Genomic DNA, 15,740 nt, shown 5'->3' with positions numbered 1-15,740 from the left:
GTGAAGATAGGAATTGTTCTTTAAAGATCTTTAAAAAAAGTATTGGTACTTTGATGGGGATTGCATTGACTCTGTAGACTGCTTTTGGTAAGATGGCCATTTTTACTCTGTTACTCTTACCAATCCATGAACATAAGATATCTTTCCATCTTCTGAAATCCTCTTCAATTTCTTTCTTTATAGACTTGAAGTTTTTGTCATACCAGTCTTTGACTTGCTTGGTTAGAATTACACCAAGATACTTCATCTTATTTGTGGCAATTGTGAAGGGTGTAGTTTCCTTAAATTTTTTACCCCATTTGTCATTTGTATACAGGAGGGTTACTCATTTTTTAAAAAATATTCTTGTATCTAGCCACTTTGCTGAAGGTGCTTATCAGGTGTAGGAGTTCTCTAGTAGAATATTGGTGGTCACTTATGGATACTATCATGTTGTTCTCCTCCTGCCTGGGGACTGTCTCCCACCAGTCGATAAAATCAGGAGGAGCAGGAGACAGTGAGCATGCCTGGAATGGCTGGCAAGCACTGTACAGGGATCACACACCCCAGGATCCACTTCAGGGAGTGAGTTCAACTTTAATTCCGGAGAACGAAAGCTATATACCCCTTGGGAACTGGGTGGGTGGGGATCCAAGGAGAGGCGTACATAATTGGTTAAAACTAGGCACTTCAAGAATGATTGATTTGCCTTAAAAAGTAAGCTCCTATAATATGAATGGAAACAAAGTACGTAGCACATAGAGGGAAAAGCTAGCAGGAAGCTGTGTCAAAGGCCATATGTCAAATGTGGTTAGGGGCATCTGTGTCTAAAGATACTTTAGAGATGAAGTCAGACAGAGAACAGGAGGCCCTGCTGTTCTCTTTAACACAGGGAAAGGGAAGCCTGCACCTTAAGGACGAGCTCAGAATGGCTATTTGGACTAAGAGAAGTACAACATCAAATAGCAGGGTCCTTCCAACAACTATCATATCATCTGTGAATAATGACTTCTTTCTTTGTAATTTGTATCCCCTTGAGCTCCTTTAGTTGTCTTATTGCTCTAGCTAGAATTTAAAGGACTATATTGAAGATATATGGAGTAGACAGCCTTGTCCTCTTCCTGATTTTAGTGAAATTGCTTTGAATTTCTCTCCATTTAATTTGATGTTAGCTATCAGCTTGCTGTATATAGCATTTATTATGTTGTATTTTGTCAAAGTCTGTTTCTGTATCTAACGAGATGATCAGTTTTTTTTTTTCCCCAGCTTGTTTATATGGTGGATTATATTAATGGATTTTCATATGTTGAACCATCCCTGTATTCTTGGGATGAAGCCTACTTGATCATGGTGGATGATATCTTTGATGTACTCTTGGATTCAGTTTGTGAGTATTTTATTGAGTATTTGTGCATCAATGTTCATGAGTGAAAATGGTCTGAAACTGTCTTTCTTTGTTAAGACTTTGTGTGCTATAGGTATCAGGGTGATTGCAGCTTCATAGAATGGGTTTGGTAATGTTCCTTCTGTTTCTATTTTGCGGAACAGCTTGAGGATTATTGGTATTAGCTCTTCTTTGACTATCTGTTAGAATTTTATGCTAAAACTATCTGGCCCTTGGCTGTTTTTGGTTGGGAAACTTTTGATGACTGCATCTGTTTTTTTTTTTTTTTTTTTTTTTGGTGGTAATTAAAACTGTTTACCCGATCTTGATTTAACCTTGGTAAGTGAAATCTATCAAGAAAACAATCCATTTCTTTTAGATTTCCCAGTTTTGTGGAATACAGGCTTTTGATGTATAATCTAATGACTTTTTAGATTTTCTTTGTATCTGTTGTTTTGTCTTCCTTTTCATTTCTCATTTTGTTAATCTGGATACTCTCCCTCTGCCTTTTAGTTAGCTTGGCTAAGGTTTTGTCTATCTTTTTTATTTTCTCAAAGAACCAGCTCTTGGTTTTATTGATTTTTTTGTATTTTTTCCTTTGTTTCTAATTTACTGATTTCAGCTCTAAGTCTGATGACTTTCTGTTTTCAACTCTTCTTTGGTGTGTCTGCTTTTTTATTCTAGACCTTTTATGTGTGCTGTTAAGTTGCTAGCTAATATGGATTCTCTTCAATTTCTTTATGAAAGTACTTAGTGCTATGAACTTTCCTCTTAGTGCTGCTTTCATTGAATTCCATAAATTTGGGTATGTTGTGCCTTCATTTTCATTGAATTCTAGAAAATCTTTCATTTCTTTCTTCATTTTCTCTCTGACCCAGTGATCATTGAGTAGGGAGTTGTTCAGTTTCCATGAGTTTGTAGGCTTTCCACTGTTTCTGTTGATGTTGCATTCCAACCTTAATCCATGTTGGGTTATTGCTGGAGCCTCCCAGCAGAGTCAAACAGTTTCTGAGTGCGGAGTGAGGATTGAGAGAAAAATTTAAAAACCAAGACACTACACATAGGATCTGTTTGAGAAGGCTCCAGTAGAAACTAGGCACTCAGTTTATTCCACAGTCCCTTTTTATAGTCAGAGCAAAGCACTTTGATACAATGAAGGGGTTCATGAAGAAGTCAAACTTTTTACCTCAACCTCCTGTCTGTGCGATTCTTACACAAACGAAAGGGAGTGAACTTGGGAAAAACATCCTGCCTACTGTCACAAACAAGAGGAAGTGAACTTGGCAAAACATCCTATCTATCCCTGTCTCAAGGTAAAGGCCAGGGTGAAAAAATGTTTCTTCTTTTTTTTTTTTTTTTGTTAAGAGATCACAAAACAGCCTGGCAAGCAAGCATCTCTCCATAGATTATTTCAATTTTCTTGCATCTGTTAAAAGGAACAAACACTCTTCCTGAGGACTATATTTTAGATGGGTATTGGTTCAGTAAAATTTCAAACTGGCTTTCATGTATGTAATGTCTTTACAAGAATGTATGACATAAAATGAATATTCAGATAATGATAACTAATATTCTGGTTTCCATGGGAAGCTCTCATTGGAATTTAGTGCATTTTTAATAGATCTTTGCATTCATAGTTAATCCTAATGATTATAGAATTAACATAAATAAAATCTAAAATCAGACTTTATCAACTTACTATTATCTTGTAATACTGTATTTCACAACTGTTTGGTTGTGCTAGAAATCAAAAGTTAAGGAAATTTGTCATTTTTTAATTGATAAGTCTATGAGTTACTAATATTTTCTAAAAGTACAATATGCTTCAGATTTTTCTCTAAATAATGAGAATTAATTTACTATTTTTTTATACTTCAATACATTTATTTTGGATATTTTGTTACAACATAATAAAGTAACATTTAAAAATACAAACTCAATCAACAGTAATTAGAAGGTAACATTTGTTGCAGTAATACACATATAAAAATAGCAGAAAATCCTTTCAACAAATGTTAAAGTTATTAGAAACATTAAATGTCTGTGTCCAGTCCTTTTTTTATTATTATTCCATTTAAAAATATTTTCTGGAATAGTTTGGAGAGAATTGGAGTTAGCACTTCTTTGAAGGTCTGGTAGAATTTTGTGCTGAAATCATCTGGCTCAGGGCTTTTTTGGAAGGGAGATTGGTGATGACTGCCTCTATTTCCTTGTGGGATATAGGACTATTTAGTCTTTCTACCTGATCTTGATTTAATTTTGGTAGATGTAATCTATCAAGAAAATTGTCCATTTCCTTTAGATTTTCAAATTTTGTGGCATATAGACTTTTGAAGTAAGTCCTAATGATTGTTTGGATTTCCTCAGTGTCTGTAGTTATGTCCCCCTTTTCATTTCTGATTTGGCTGATTTGGGTGGTGTCTCTCTGCCTTTTATTTAGTTTGGCGAAGGGTTTTTCTATCTTGTTGATTTTCTCAAAGAACCATCTCTTGGTTTCCAAGCTATTTCTTTGAATAGTTTTATTTGATTCTAATTTATTGATTTCAGCCCTGAGTCTGATTATTTCCAGCACTCTGCTCCTCTTGGGTGTATCTGCTTCTTTTTTTTTTTTTTTTTTTTTTTTTTTTTCTGGGGTTTTCAGCTGGGCCACTAAGTTGCTTGTATGAGATATTACAATTTTTTTCTTGAAGGCTCTCAGTGCTATGAATTTTCCTCTGAGCACTGCTTTCATTGTGTCCATAAATTTGGGTATATTGTACCTTCATTTTCATTGAATTCTAGGAAGTCTTTAACTTCTTTATTTATTTCTTCCTTAAGCCAGCTGTCATTGAGTAGCAATTTGTTCAGTTTCCATGTGCGTGTAGGCTTTTTGCTATTTCCATTGTTGTTGAGGTTCAGCTTTAGTCTATGGTTTTCAGAGAGAATACAGGGGATTATTTCAATCTTCTTGTATCTGTTGAGGCTTGCTTTGTGACAAACTATATGGTCTTTATTGGAGAAGGTTACATTAGGTGCTGAAAAGAATGTATATATACTCTTTTGAGTTTGGGTGAAAAGTTCTGTAGACATCTATTAGGTCCATTTGATTCAGGGTCTCTGTAAGTGCCTTTATTTCCCTATTTGGCTTCTGTCTAGATGATCTGTCCCTTGATGAGAGTCGGGTGTTGAAGTCTCCCACTATTAAGGTCTTGGGATTGATGTGTTATTTAAGCTTTAATAATGTTTGATTTATGAATGTAGGTGCTCTACCACTCCTAGGCTTATATCCAAAAGATGCTCAAGTACACAACAGGACGTTTGCTCAACCATGCACATAGCAGATTTATTTGTAATAGCCAGAACCTGGAAACAACCCAGATGTCCCTCAATGGAGGAATGGATACAGAAATTGTGGTACTTTTACACAATGGAATACTACTTAGCAATCAAAAATGAGGAAATCGTGAAATTTGCAGGCAAATGGTGAGATCTAGAAAAGATCATCCTGAGTGAGGTATCTCAGAAGCAGAAAGACACACATGGTATATACTCACTTATAAGTGGATACAAGACTTATAAGATATGATAAACATACTAAAACCTGTACACCCAAAGAAGCTAAACAAGAAGGAGGACCCTGAGTAAGATGATCAATCCTCACTTAGAAAGACAAATGGGATGGACATTGGAAGTAGGAGAAAACAAGAAACAGGACAGGAGTCTACCGCAGAGGGTCTCTGAAAGACTCTACCTAGCAGCGTCTCAACGCAGATGCTAAGACTCATAACTAAACCTTTGACAGAGTGCATGGATTCATATGAAAGAAGGGGGAGTTAGTATGATCTGGAGAGGACAGGAGCACCACAAGGACCAAATATATCTGGGAACAGGGGTCTTTTATGAGACTGTTTCTCCAACCAAGGACCATGCATGGATATAACCTAAAACTCCTGCTTGGATGGAGCCCATGGCATCTTAGTATCCAAGTGGGTACCCTAGTAAGGGGAACAGGCACTGTTTCTGACATGAACTCAATGGCTGGCTCTTTGACCCTTTCCCACCCCAAGGGAGGAACAGCCTTGCTAGGCCACAGAGGAGGACATTGCAGCCAGTCCTGAAGAGACCTGATAAACTAGGGTCAGATGGAAGGGAAGGAGGACCTCCTCTATCAGTAGACTTAGAGAGGGGCAGGGAGGAGATGAGGGAGGGAGGGTGGGATTGGGAAGGAATGAGGGAGGGGGCTACAGCTAGGATACAAAGTAAGTAAACTGTAACTAATATAAAAAATAAAAATTTAAGTAAAAATATTAATTTTAATGTAAAAGAAAATTGTATGTATTAAGCACTCAAGGTGAAAAACTTAAAACCTTCTTTCTTTTGTTCTTAGCTTTTCCAGTTTATAATTGCTGTGAGAAATAGGGACAGCTTGTCTCTGGAGTCATGCATTGGCACCATTACTATAAACATTCAAAATGTTAATGATGAGAGTCCTGATCTGATGTAAGCAATGCTTAATTTAAATATTTAAATGCTTTTTTAAATCACTGGATCTTTTTTTATAGCAGGGTAAATATCAGTGTTTTACTATCATTTTCATTACAAAATTTCTTGTAATATTCAAAATGATCTAGAAAACAAAGTTTTTTCAGCTTGGTACCATTGTTCCTTTGTTTTTTTGCACATGCACTAAACAAAATCAACTCCATTTGTATTTTGCTCTTGAAATTACAGAGAAAATGACCCATTTTTTTCATGAAATTACATTTCTCATTTTTCTGCTATTTATAATTAATAAGAAAATGTTAAAAAATGAACACTGATATGTTTGTATTATTAGATCAATGTAGACACTCAAGAGAATTGGGACAAAAGTAATTTTGACATGGATATGTGGTCAAACATACATAAAATAAAAAGTCATTGGTGAAGTGTTTGCAGTATTTTCTTATGTGCTATAATAATAATTTCTCAATCAGTTTAAGGACTAAAGAAAGAGAACAGATAAAATATTGTTGAAATTCATTTTAAATATATCAACAATAGCTAATGTGTGTATATATATTTACAATTTATTTGCATTCAGAGTCTGTAAATTCTTACAAAAGATGCAGTACATGAAATTTCAAATATTTGCTGTGACAGAGATAGAAAGAGACAATTGTTTACACTGAACCTCTTCTTTTTCATTTAGATACAGACCAGATGCACCTATAAATATTAATGAAAATCTGCCTGTTGGAACAAAGTTGGCCAAGTTCACAGCAGCAGATAGAGACATAGGAGATGCAGTACATTATGAGTTTATAGGACCACAGAAAGAGTTTGCTATAAATGAAGGTATAATAATTTTTACGGTTAGTCACTTCAGAAAGCATACTATAAAGTATTTTGTTCATAAATTAAGCTCTGAAGTCGTTGTATTAAAAGGAAATGATATTTCAAATATGTGAGAGAGCACTTAACATATTCTTATGGAGGAAATGGCAATCCTTCGTTCCATTTTAGAGGTATGGACATGTATTCAGTGCTGGTCTGCTCTGGCAGACGTTGCAACAGTTCAGAGGTGTAAGTTTGCACTGGAAACTTGTTTTATGAGTTTTCTCTGAAAAACTAATTTTCCCATGGAAACCAGAATATTAGTTATCATAAACTGAATTTTCGTTTTATGCTATACCTTCTTGTAAGAACATTACATACAGAAAAGCCAGTTTGAAATTTTACTGGACCAATCTCCACCTAAAATATAGCCCTCGGGAAGAGTTCTTGTCCCTTTCTCCCATCACCATGGAGGGGATCAGAGGCCTTGTCATGTTAAGCAAGTGCACTATCCCTGAGCTACTCAAATCCCCATCCTAAACACACAGCGTGAATTCCCGTGACACTGATAAACTTGGGTTCAGCCTGTTTGGTTATGACACTTGTGACTTTTAGTACATTACACATGTTCAGGGATTAATGGGTTCTGTGCCTCTAATAATTTAGGCATAAAGTTCAAACACGGAGGGGATAGATAGTTCTCCCTCTTATAGGAGGGAGCACACCCTTTTACACATGGAGAGAGTAAGATTATATGCGCACTGCCCGCTATCTCAATACAAAGATTTCCACACAAGGAATCTTGCACTTACATGCACTTCACTAGTACATACCCTCACTGAAGCTTTGCACACTCATAAGCAAATTAATTGATCTTTAACAAAGTTTACGTCCAGAAAAATAATGCCTCCACAGAGGAGAGCAGACGTGAGGGAATGGTAACTGATAGAAAAGCAGTCTTGCTGGGGATGTACCAGCATGAAAATGATGAATATCAGTATATTAGTTATTTATATACCTATAGTTGCAAAGCAGTGCATACACTTAGAGCTTGAATGCTCCGAGAGCGCAGACCCAATATAAATATTCAGAAAGTCATTCCCACCTAAAATATCCCCTTTACTTCTGGTTGTTTTCTGACAGATGCCATCCCAACACCACCCTTCCCCAGACCTCCTAATTTTTTTACCTGCTTTTCCTGTGTTCAGTGTTTCACATTCAGCCTAAGCTTCACTGTGTGTGGCAGTTACTATGACTTTCCCCTGAGGAGACCTGTGTAACACAGGAGGCTCTGCCTTCTGTCACACATTCAACCTCACATTTCTCACATGTGCACAGTTATGACTTGTTTGTGATTTCCTGGTGAGCACATCTTAATCTGCCTGCCTTTTAGACTTTGGAGAAGTCACTGTTGCCTATCCACTAGACTATGAAGATGACACCGTCCCGAAATCTTGGGTATTATATGTTAGAGCTTACGACAATGGGCGAACACATTCAACAACGGGGACACTCACAGTGATTCTACAGGATGTAAATGACAACGCTCCGAGATGCTCACAGGATATTTATGTGTAAGTTATGTTGGCAATCGATGGTTCTTCGATTGAGAAAACTTAACACAAATGAGTAGGTAGGCATCACTTATCCTAGAACAGAGGCAGGGTTCTTTCATTCTTCTCTTTATTCTCACACATGAACAGCCTTTTTTTTTTTTTTTTTCAACTTCCTGGGACAAGTTGACTTGCTTCATTTGTTGTCACAAAGGATAAAAATCAGACTGAAGTGCTCCAAAATCTGGAATGTCTGGAAATTCAGCATAATGACAGATAAGGAATGTTCCATCTGTGCACAGAAAACCCAAGGGAAAGTTAGAAATGTCTATTCTCAACATCCAAATACCAAGTAGAGAAAATAATGCCAACTATTTACAATGGAGTGTAAATAGTCTTGTAGGCTGAACCATTAGCAGTTCTGAATGCTGGAAAGTTTCACTTTGATAGCACAAACAATGTTTTAACACCTTGCAACCACCCCCCTGCAAAAGGCAAGAGACAAGGCAAAGGGGGAGGGAAAAAGACCACGCCCCTCGCTTCTGTCAGCCCCAGCATGGAGAGAGCCATGATACCCACCTGAAGCTCTCTAGGCTTCATTACCAGCCTGAGGCTCTGCGGGCACAAAGGAAAGGCATGTCTGACCGCCCTCACTATTCCCTTTAGAGACCAGGGGCCGGGCAACACAGTGCCACTCTTACAGAAATTCCCTTCACCTCTTCTTTCATGGGACTAGCCGAGCAGGTGTCAGCGGGCAGTGAAGCTGGCTCTCCCAGGAGCCTCCGGAGGCTGGCAGCCTTGAAAGGCCCTTTCCACTCAGAACTCAGCAGCACAGCTTCCCTCCTCGAGGAATCACTGTCTCTGGTCACTCTCAGACACGGTCACTGCCTAAAGGTCTGTCCGTCGCAGCAACACAGCAGGGCGAAGAGGTATCTGAAATTAGCAACTCCAGTGGAGACAGCGACTGCACGCCAAAGCCCTCAAGTGCTAGAAAGGCAGAAGCCGAGCGAAAGCAGTGCTCTGTCACTCACCAAACTAAACGTCCCTTTGAGCTCTGTTCCAGCTGAACGTTTAGGCGCCAAGATTCAAATTGATCCCGGAAACGCCAGTCAATCAGAGTGTGTACAGCGAGTGAGAGGATGGCAGCTTGGCCAGAAACAGACACCGGCTTCCCATTGGTGTTCCTGCCTGCCTATGAGAATCCTCCAGCATGGATTCCTCCTCATGAGAGAGTGTACCATGAAGACTACAACAATGTGCTGACCTAGTTTCTACACCGAATTGTCACACTGAAGAAGACTCTTACCAAAAGCAGAAAGACACACATGGTATATACTCACTTATAAGTGGATATTAGACATATAATATAGATTAAACATACTAAAATCTGTACACCTAAAGAAGATAAACAAAAAAGAGGACCGTGGGTAAGATGCTCAATCCTCTTTCAAAAAGGCAGACGGGATAAAGAGGGAGAAAACAGGGAACAGGACAGGAGCCTACCACAGAGGGCCTCTGAAAGACTACCCAGCAGGGTATCAAAGCAGAGGCTGAGACTCATAGCCAAACTTTGGGCAGAGTGCAGGGAATCTTATGAAAGAAGTGGGAGACAGTAAGACCTGGACGGGACAGGAGCTCCACAAGGAAACCACAGAACCAAAAAATCTGGGCACAGGGGTCTTTTCTGAGAGTGATACTCCAACCAAGGACCATTCATGGAGATAACCTAGAACCCCTGCTCAGATGTAGCCCATTGCAACTCAGTATCCAAGTGGGTTCCCTAGTAAGGGGAACAGGTACTGTCCCTGACATGAGATCAGTGGCTGGCTCTTTGATCACCTCCCCCTGAGGGGCAAGGTAGCCTTACCAGGCCACAGAGGAAGACAATGCAGCCAGTCCTGATGAGACCTGATAGGCTAAGGTCAGATGGAAGGGGAAGAGGATCTCCCCTCTCAGTGGACTGGGGTAAGGGCATGGGAGGAGAAGAGGGACAGCAGGATTGGGAGGCTACAAGGGAGGGTGCTACAGCTGGGATACAAAGTGAATAAATTATAATAAAAAAAAAGAAATTGAAAAAAGAAAAGCCTCTTGGTGCTCAGTTGGGATTTAACATCCGAGGAGGAAAGACGTCCCAGTTAGGCATCTTCATATCCAAGGTGATTCCAGACTCTGATGCACATGGATCAATACTTCAAGAAAAGGACCAAGTTATGGCTGTAAATGATGTGGATTTCCAAGCTATAAAGCACAGCAAAGCTGTTGAAATCCTGAAGACAGCATGCGAAATCAGCATGCCTGTGCACTTCTTTCCCTTCAATCATCGTCGCAAAAAGAGAGGACTGTGCACTAGAGACTTGCAGCCCATAGCCTTCCATGTGGAATCTGCCAGGGCAGGCTAGCTAGCCCTCGGAGAAGCCAGTCAGGACAGCCTACTCTCAGCACCTTCCTGCCTTAGTGGCTGGAAGGATGGGGAGACAGCACACCCGCTGTATTATTCAAGCCCTGTATTGTAATGGCATTTCTAGTTTGCTAGGTGAGTTTCACAGAAGAGAAACATGATGATGTCTAACCTGTGGGGAAAGCCAGCTAGAAAGCAACTGGCATTTATCAGGTACCATAGATCAGTCAGTTCGACAGCTTACCATTTTATTCATAGAAATGGGTGGAAAAAAGAATCTTGGGGACCTTCCATTTTATTCTCCTGGCCATGTCATCCAGTCTTTGTACATATACTTCGGAGTCCCTTACATTTGGAAGACTCCAAAGAGACACTGTTTTTGCTACTTCCTCCTCATCTCCCCCAAAGTAAAAAAAAAAAAACACAATACTGAATAAAATAAGATAAAATAAAATAAAATAAAATAAAATAAAAAAGAACACCTTCCATATAAATGTCTTGATTACTTAAGAATAACAGGACACAGTGCAAGCCTCCACATAAAGCTAACACCTCTGCTCTGCTGAGTTTCAAAATCAACCTTTATGATCTGCCAGATGTGAATAATTGACCGATGCTGGAGGCCTGTGGGCATGGCAGGATGGAAGCAGAGATTCTGAGGTGCCAATGCAGAGTACGGTGGCACAAATAACCATAGCACTCTGTGTTTTCCCCCAACTTAAAGAACGTAATTTAAATGCCATCAACAAAAATCAATGGTAAATGCTTAACAAGACAGATGTGTTCAACCTGATAACAGAACAGCTTTCTAGAACAATCTTCCTCTTAGCAAAATAGACAATCTATCTTTCATTTCATTATTTTTTTTATTCTAAGGTGATTATTTTAGCTTTCTTTAATTTGGAGGTTTATAATCACAACATTTCTCCCATTTCCTTGGACCTAACCCTTCAATCCTTGCTCTTTTTCACATTCGTGACCTCATTTGTTTTCATTGTTATCACATGCCTATATTTATGTACAAATATATTTCTAAATACAAGCTACTTATTCAAGATAAAATTAGTTGTATCTATGTTTTTCAGGGCTGATCCCTTGGTGTGTTCTTTTTTAGGGATGACTATTTGTGTGACTAATTGGTGTGTTCCTTGTTAAGGAAGACTATGTCTCTGACTCTCCGGATTTCTTAGTTGCTTTGTAAGCTCTTTGTGTAGGGTTGCGGCTCCATGGCCTTTTCCTTGACAACTTTGGCATGTCTACTGGTGACACCCTCATTCAGGTCAGATACGAGACACATGCTGAAGTGCAGTCCAAAGTTAAGTAGAAAACAGCCTCTCCGAACTGACAGGAAACACCACTGTAGTTGTTTGCAATACCCAGACAACTTCCCACCGAATTACTGTCAACAATGTATCCTCAACCCAATCAGCATTTTTCACATTGATCAAAAGTACAATAAAAATCTTTACACTCTATTGTGATCTGTTACTCAGGGATTCTGTTTTTTCGGGCATCTTGTTACATTCTGCTTCTCTTCACAAGTACAGAAGGGAGATACACATGTTGATGGCCCTGCACATCGTGATCATGTTATCAGGAACTATGATTTAGCTCATCGATATCCGTTCCATTTGCTAGTAGTCTTCTCACAAGCCATTTGCAGAGGTTGTAGGAAATTGAGATCTATAGAGGATAATGTGAATGTCATTGTAAGTGGAATTTCTTTAATAAGTGGATCAGTTAACATTATTGACTGTCAACTTTGGTGGTCTCACGCCACCGTGGAGACAGTTACTGAGCATGTATGACAAGGAGTTTCTATCATATATTAATTGATATAGACATATCTGCTTCCTCCACTCCTAAAAAAAGTAAACATTGGGGTTCTGGACTGAAAAAGGAAGGAAAAAAAAGTGCTGGCAGCAGCACTCAAGGCTGTGTCCAACTCACTACAGATAAGCCACGACTAGATGCGTTACACTCCTGCTCCCATGAGTGCCATGTCATAATGGGCAAATCCCTTTCAACTTAACCTAAAGCCAAATGAACCCTTCTCCCTAAAGTTGCTTCTTATTTTATCTTAATAAATAGGAAAGTATTTAATATAGAATCAACACTCGCAGCTCTCTTTTAAGTAAATCTAAATAGTAATCCTTTGTTTCTTTATCTTTATTGTGAGAAGAATGACATACTTATATAATCAGTTTAAAGAAACAAGTATAGCCATTTCATAAGATCACATAGAATTTTATGATTTACAAATATCAACCTCAGGAGGAACGAACTATCATTTGTTCAATAATATTTATGGCTTTAAAAATCTATCTTTTCAGAAATCTAGTATAAGAATAATGCCATTTCTCTCGGCTTCATCACAAATGCTAAATCATGTGTTATGCAATTTTATTGGATACTATGAAATACTTATGGTCAGAGCTATTTAAATTATGAGCACATTTCAAATAATTTATTACATTAAATTTAAATCAAGTGGCTAAACCAAGTTCAATATGTAACTTTTCTTTTTTCTCATTACAGAATTGAGCTTCCTGAGAACATTCCAGTTGACACCCATTTAATCTCCCTAACTTGTACAGATCAAGATGGAACTGCTCCCAATAACAACATAAGTTATCATTTGATTAAAGACTCTTTTTCCAACAGTACCTTTACTCTCACAAATAGTGAACTGAAAGTAAGTATCACAAAGTCACTCTGACTGTGGCCTTGTGATTAATCTGAGATATAAAAATACATTTATTTTGTTATTATAAAGTTGTTAATGAACTGCAGTAGTTCAAATAGCTGGTGGCAGAATTTGTTCCTGGATTTTCAACTGAACCTTAAATTGCTGAAAGCATAGCTTGCTTCAGAATGAATGCTGGAATGAAATTTTGATCTTGACAACTGAACTATGAAGGTTACAGATTTCTTAGAACAACAGTTTTAGGATAAAATATTATGTATTCAATTGGAATGTGTTGAAATATGTTTGATAAATATGTTAAATTACTTTTGAAGTAAATAGAACAAGCATGCTTACTACTTATCCTATGATATGAAGTAGTTCAAAATATTTTGACTAGTTTAATATATATATATGTATGTGTATATATATATATACATATACATATGTGTGTTTGTGTATATGTAGCTAAATAGATAGACAGACAAATAGACAAGTAAAGATAGATAGCTATATTTTATTTCCAATATATTTTACAGTCTAAGGCTAAATGTAGTTATATTCATTCAATTTAAAAACAGATTAGGCAAAGAGAGATTGGTCATATGGTAATTAAAAGTAGCTCATCTGAACACCTGTTCACAAAGAACCCCACGTTTTCTGCTTGCTAGGATGGAAGTCACATGTGCATTCTTATATTGTTTTGGTATGGATTTCATTGCACTGAAGTTCTATCCAACACACAGTTCTACAAACCCCTAATATCCTGGGCTCTCTCATGTTGTGTAAAAGAGATACAGAGAATCACATTTATGATCATAAAAACAGATGTCTTTCAGTTTTGAAATTTGCACTGTTCATAAAGCTAGAAAACCTCTTAGTTTTTATGTCTCCATTACCGTGCTGCTTTTGTGTAGCTTAATAGGTTTTGTATACGTTTCTCATGTGACATTTCTCCTGCCTTGTATCTGTGTCACATGTTTCTCCTTGAGTTCTCTCAGCATTTTGGGTCTGTCCCTCTGTAGCACTAATTAAACACTCCATGTGTTCCTAGATAGAAAATGAAAGGAAAAATTGAATAACAAATCTGGAGCATGTATGGTGCTGATTAGAAGTCTATAAAATGATGGCTGAATTCATGAGGAATAGCCACGTGAAACTGTAGGTGTTTGTAGCGTGTAGTAACACATTACTTCCAAATGTCTCCATGGGACAAATTCATAACTGGAAATGATGATGAGGAGACCAGAACTGAAAAATAGATCTTTACAACCTAAGTGAATCCATAACCTGAGAATGATAGGGGAAATATCATACTAATATTCTTCAAGTAGAAAATATAAAAATCATGGCAGTGTTTGCAATTTTTTAATTATTTATATCCAAGAAATTCTAACAAGGGATATGAAATAAATGAACAAACAGCAAAATTATTGTTTTGGGCCTCTTCTAATTTTTGCTAATTCTCTGAAAACACTCACATAAACTTTGTGGAATCAAAACTATTTAACCAAATATAACAAGCTAAACACACTGATAGATTGTATTTGCTATATAATTGGAATAACAACATGGTATTTTCCTCAAAAGTTAATTAGTTTTGAAAAGTTATTAAAATGCCTAAATTTTTATCTTTCTCTAAGGCAGGGAAGAGAAGCCATATAAAGAAAATGACACAATTTAAACACTTAATAAAGTAAATATTTATTATAGAAATATAGAAAGAAAATATACATGAATTTCCAGCAAGACTCAATTATTTAAACTAGAAGAGCATAATTTACAAAATTTTTAAATGTAAAACTAAAATTTATCAGCTACTTGATAACTCAAAATTATCATATATGTTACAGAAAGATGGGAGCAAAATTTCATCAGTTATTCAAAACTCAGATTGAGAGCAAGCACTAAAGGTTTATGTTAAAATAATGAATATAGTTTTTGTAGGAGCCAGGAGGGTCAAAGACACCAGGAGAACACAGCCCACAGAATCAGCTAAGCCTCTCTCATAGGGGCTCACAGAGACTGAAGCAGCAATCATGAGACTTGTGTATACAATCTGTGGTTGTTTACCTTGAAGTTTTTGTTGGGCTCCTGACAGTGGTAGCACAGATGTCCCCTGACTCTTGTCTGTTGCTGGGACATTTCTACTGTGTTGCCTTTGCCGGGTTGTACCTGGTCTTACTGTATCTTGTTAGGCCCAGATGACAAGGGAGGCAGAGTGGATCTTAGGGAGAGGAGAGGTAGGGTGCCTGGAAGGAGGGAAAAAGGGAAGGCTGTGGTCAGGATGTATATTATGAGAGGGGACTAAAAAAAAAAAGAAAAAAATTTCATACAAAATTTTTTGATAAAATTAGTTTCCTTCTAACTCTTTCAAAATCCCCCCCACCTTCTTATTTATCCACTTTCATGGTCTCTCTCTTTCTCACAAAAAATAAAACAAAA

The 15,740-nt window shown here is 37.6% G+C and overlaps 1 protein-coding gene across 1 annotated transcript in view; it reads left to right on the top strand.

The window, feature by feature from the left end:
- The window catches only part of LOC129681019 (cadherin-related family member 4-like), a 97,517-nt gene that overhangs the window by 34,497 nt on the left and 47,280 nt on the right, over positions 1-15,740 (top strand). The window contains exons 10-13 of the mRNA XM_055612905.1: positions 5,730-5,842; positions 6,534-6,679; positions 8,052-8,232; positions 13,148-13,304. Of these exons, the coding sequence (XP_055468880.1) occupies positions 5,730-5,842; positions 6,534-6,679; positions 8,052-8,232; positions 13,148-13,304 (597 nt within the window). The remainder of the gene's footprint in view (positions 1-5,729; positions 5,843-6,533; positions 6,680-8,051; positions 8,233-13,147; positions 13,305-15,740) is intronic.

The sequence above is a fragment of the Psammomys obesus genome, unplaced genomic scaffold (assembly GCF_907164565.1).
Source record: "Psammomys obesus unplaced genomic scaffold, mPsaObe1.curated_primary_1811, whole genome shotgun sequence".
Taxonomy (NCBI): Eukaryota; Metazoa; Chordata; class Mammalia; order Rodentia; family Muridae; genus Psammomys; species Psammomys obesus.
This window is presented reverse-complemented; position numbering and strand designations above follow the sequence as displayed.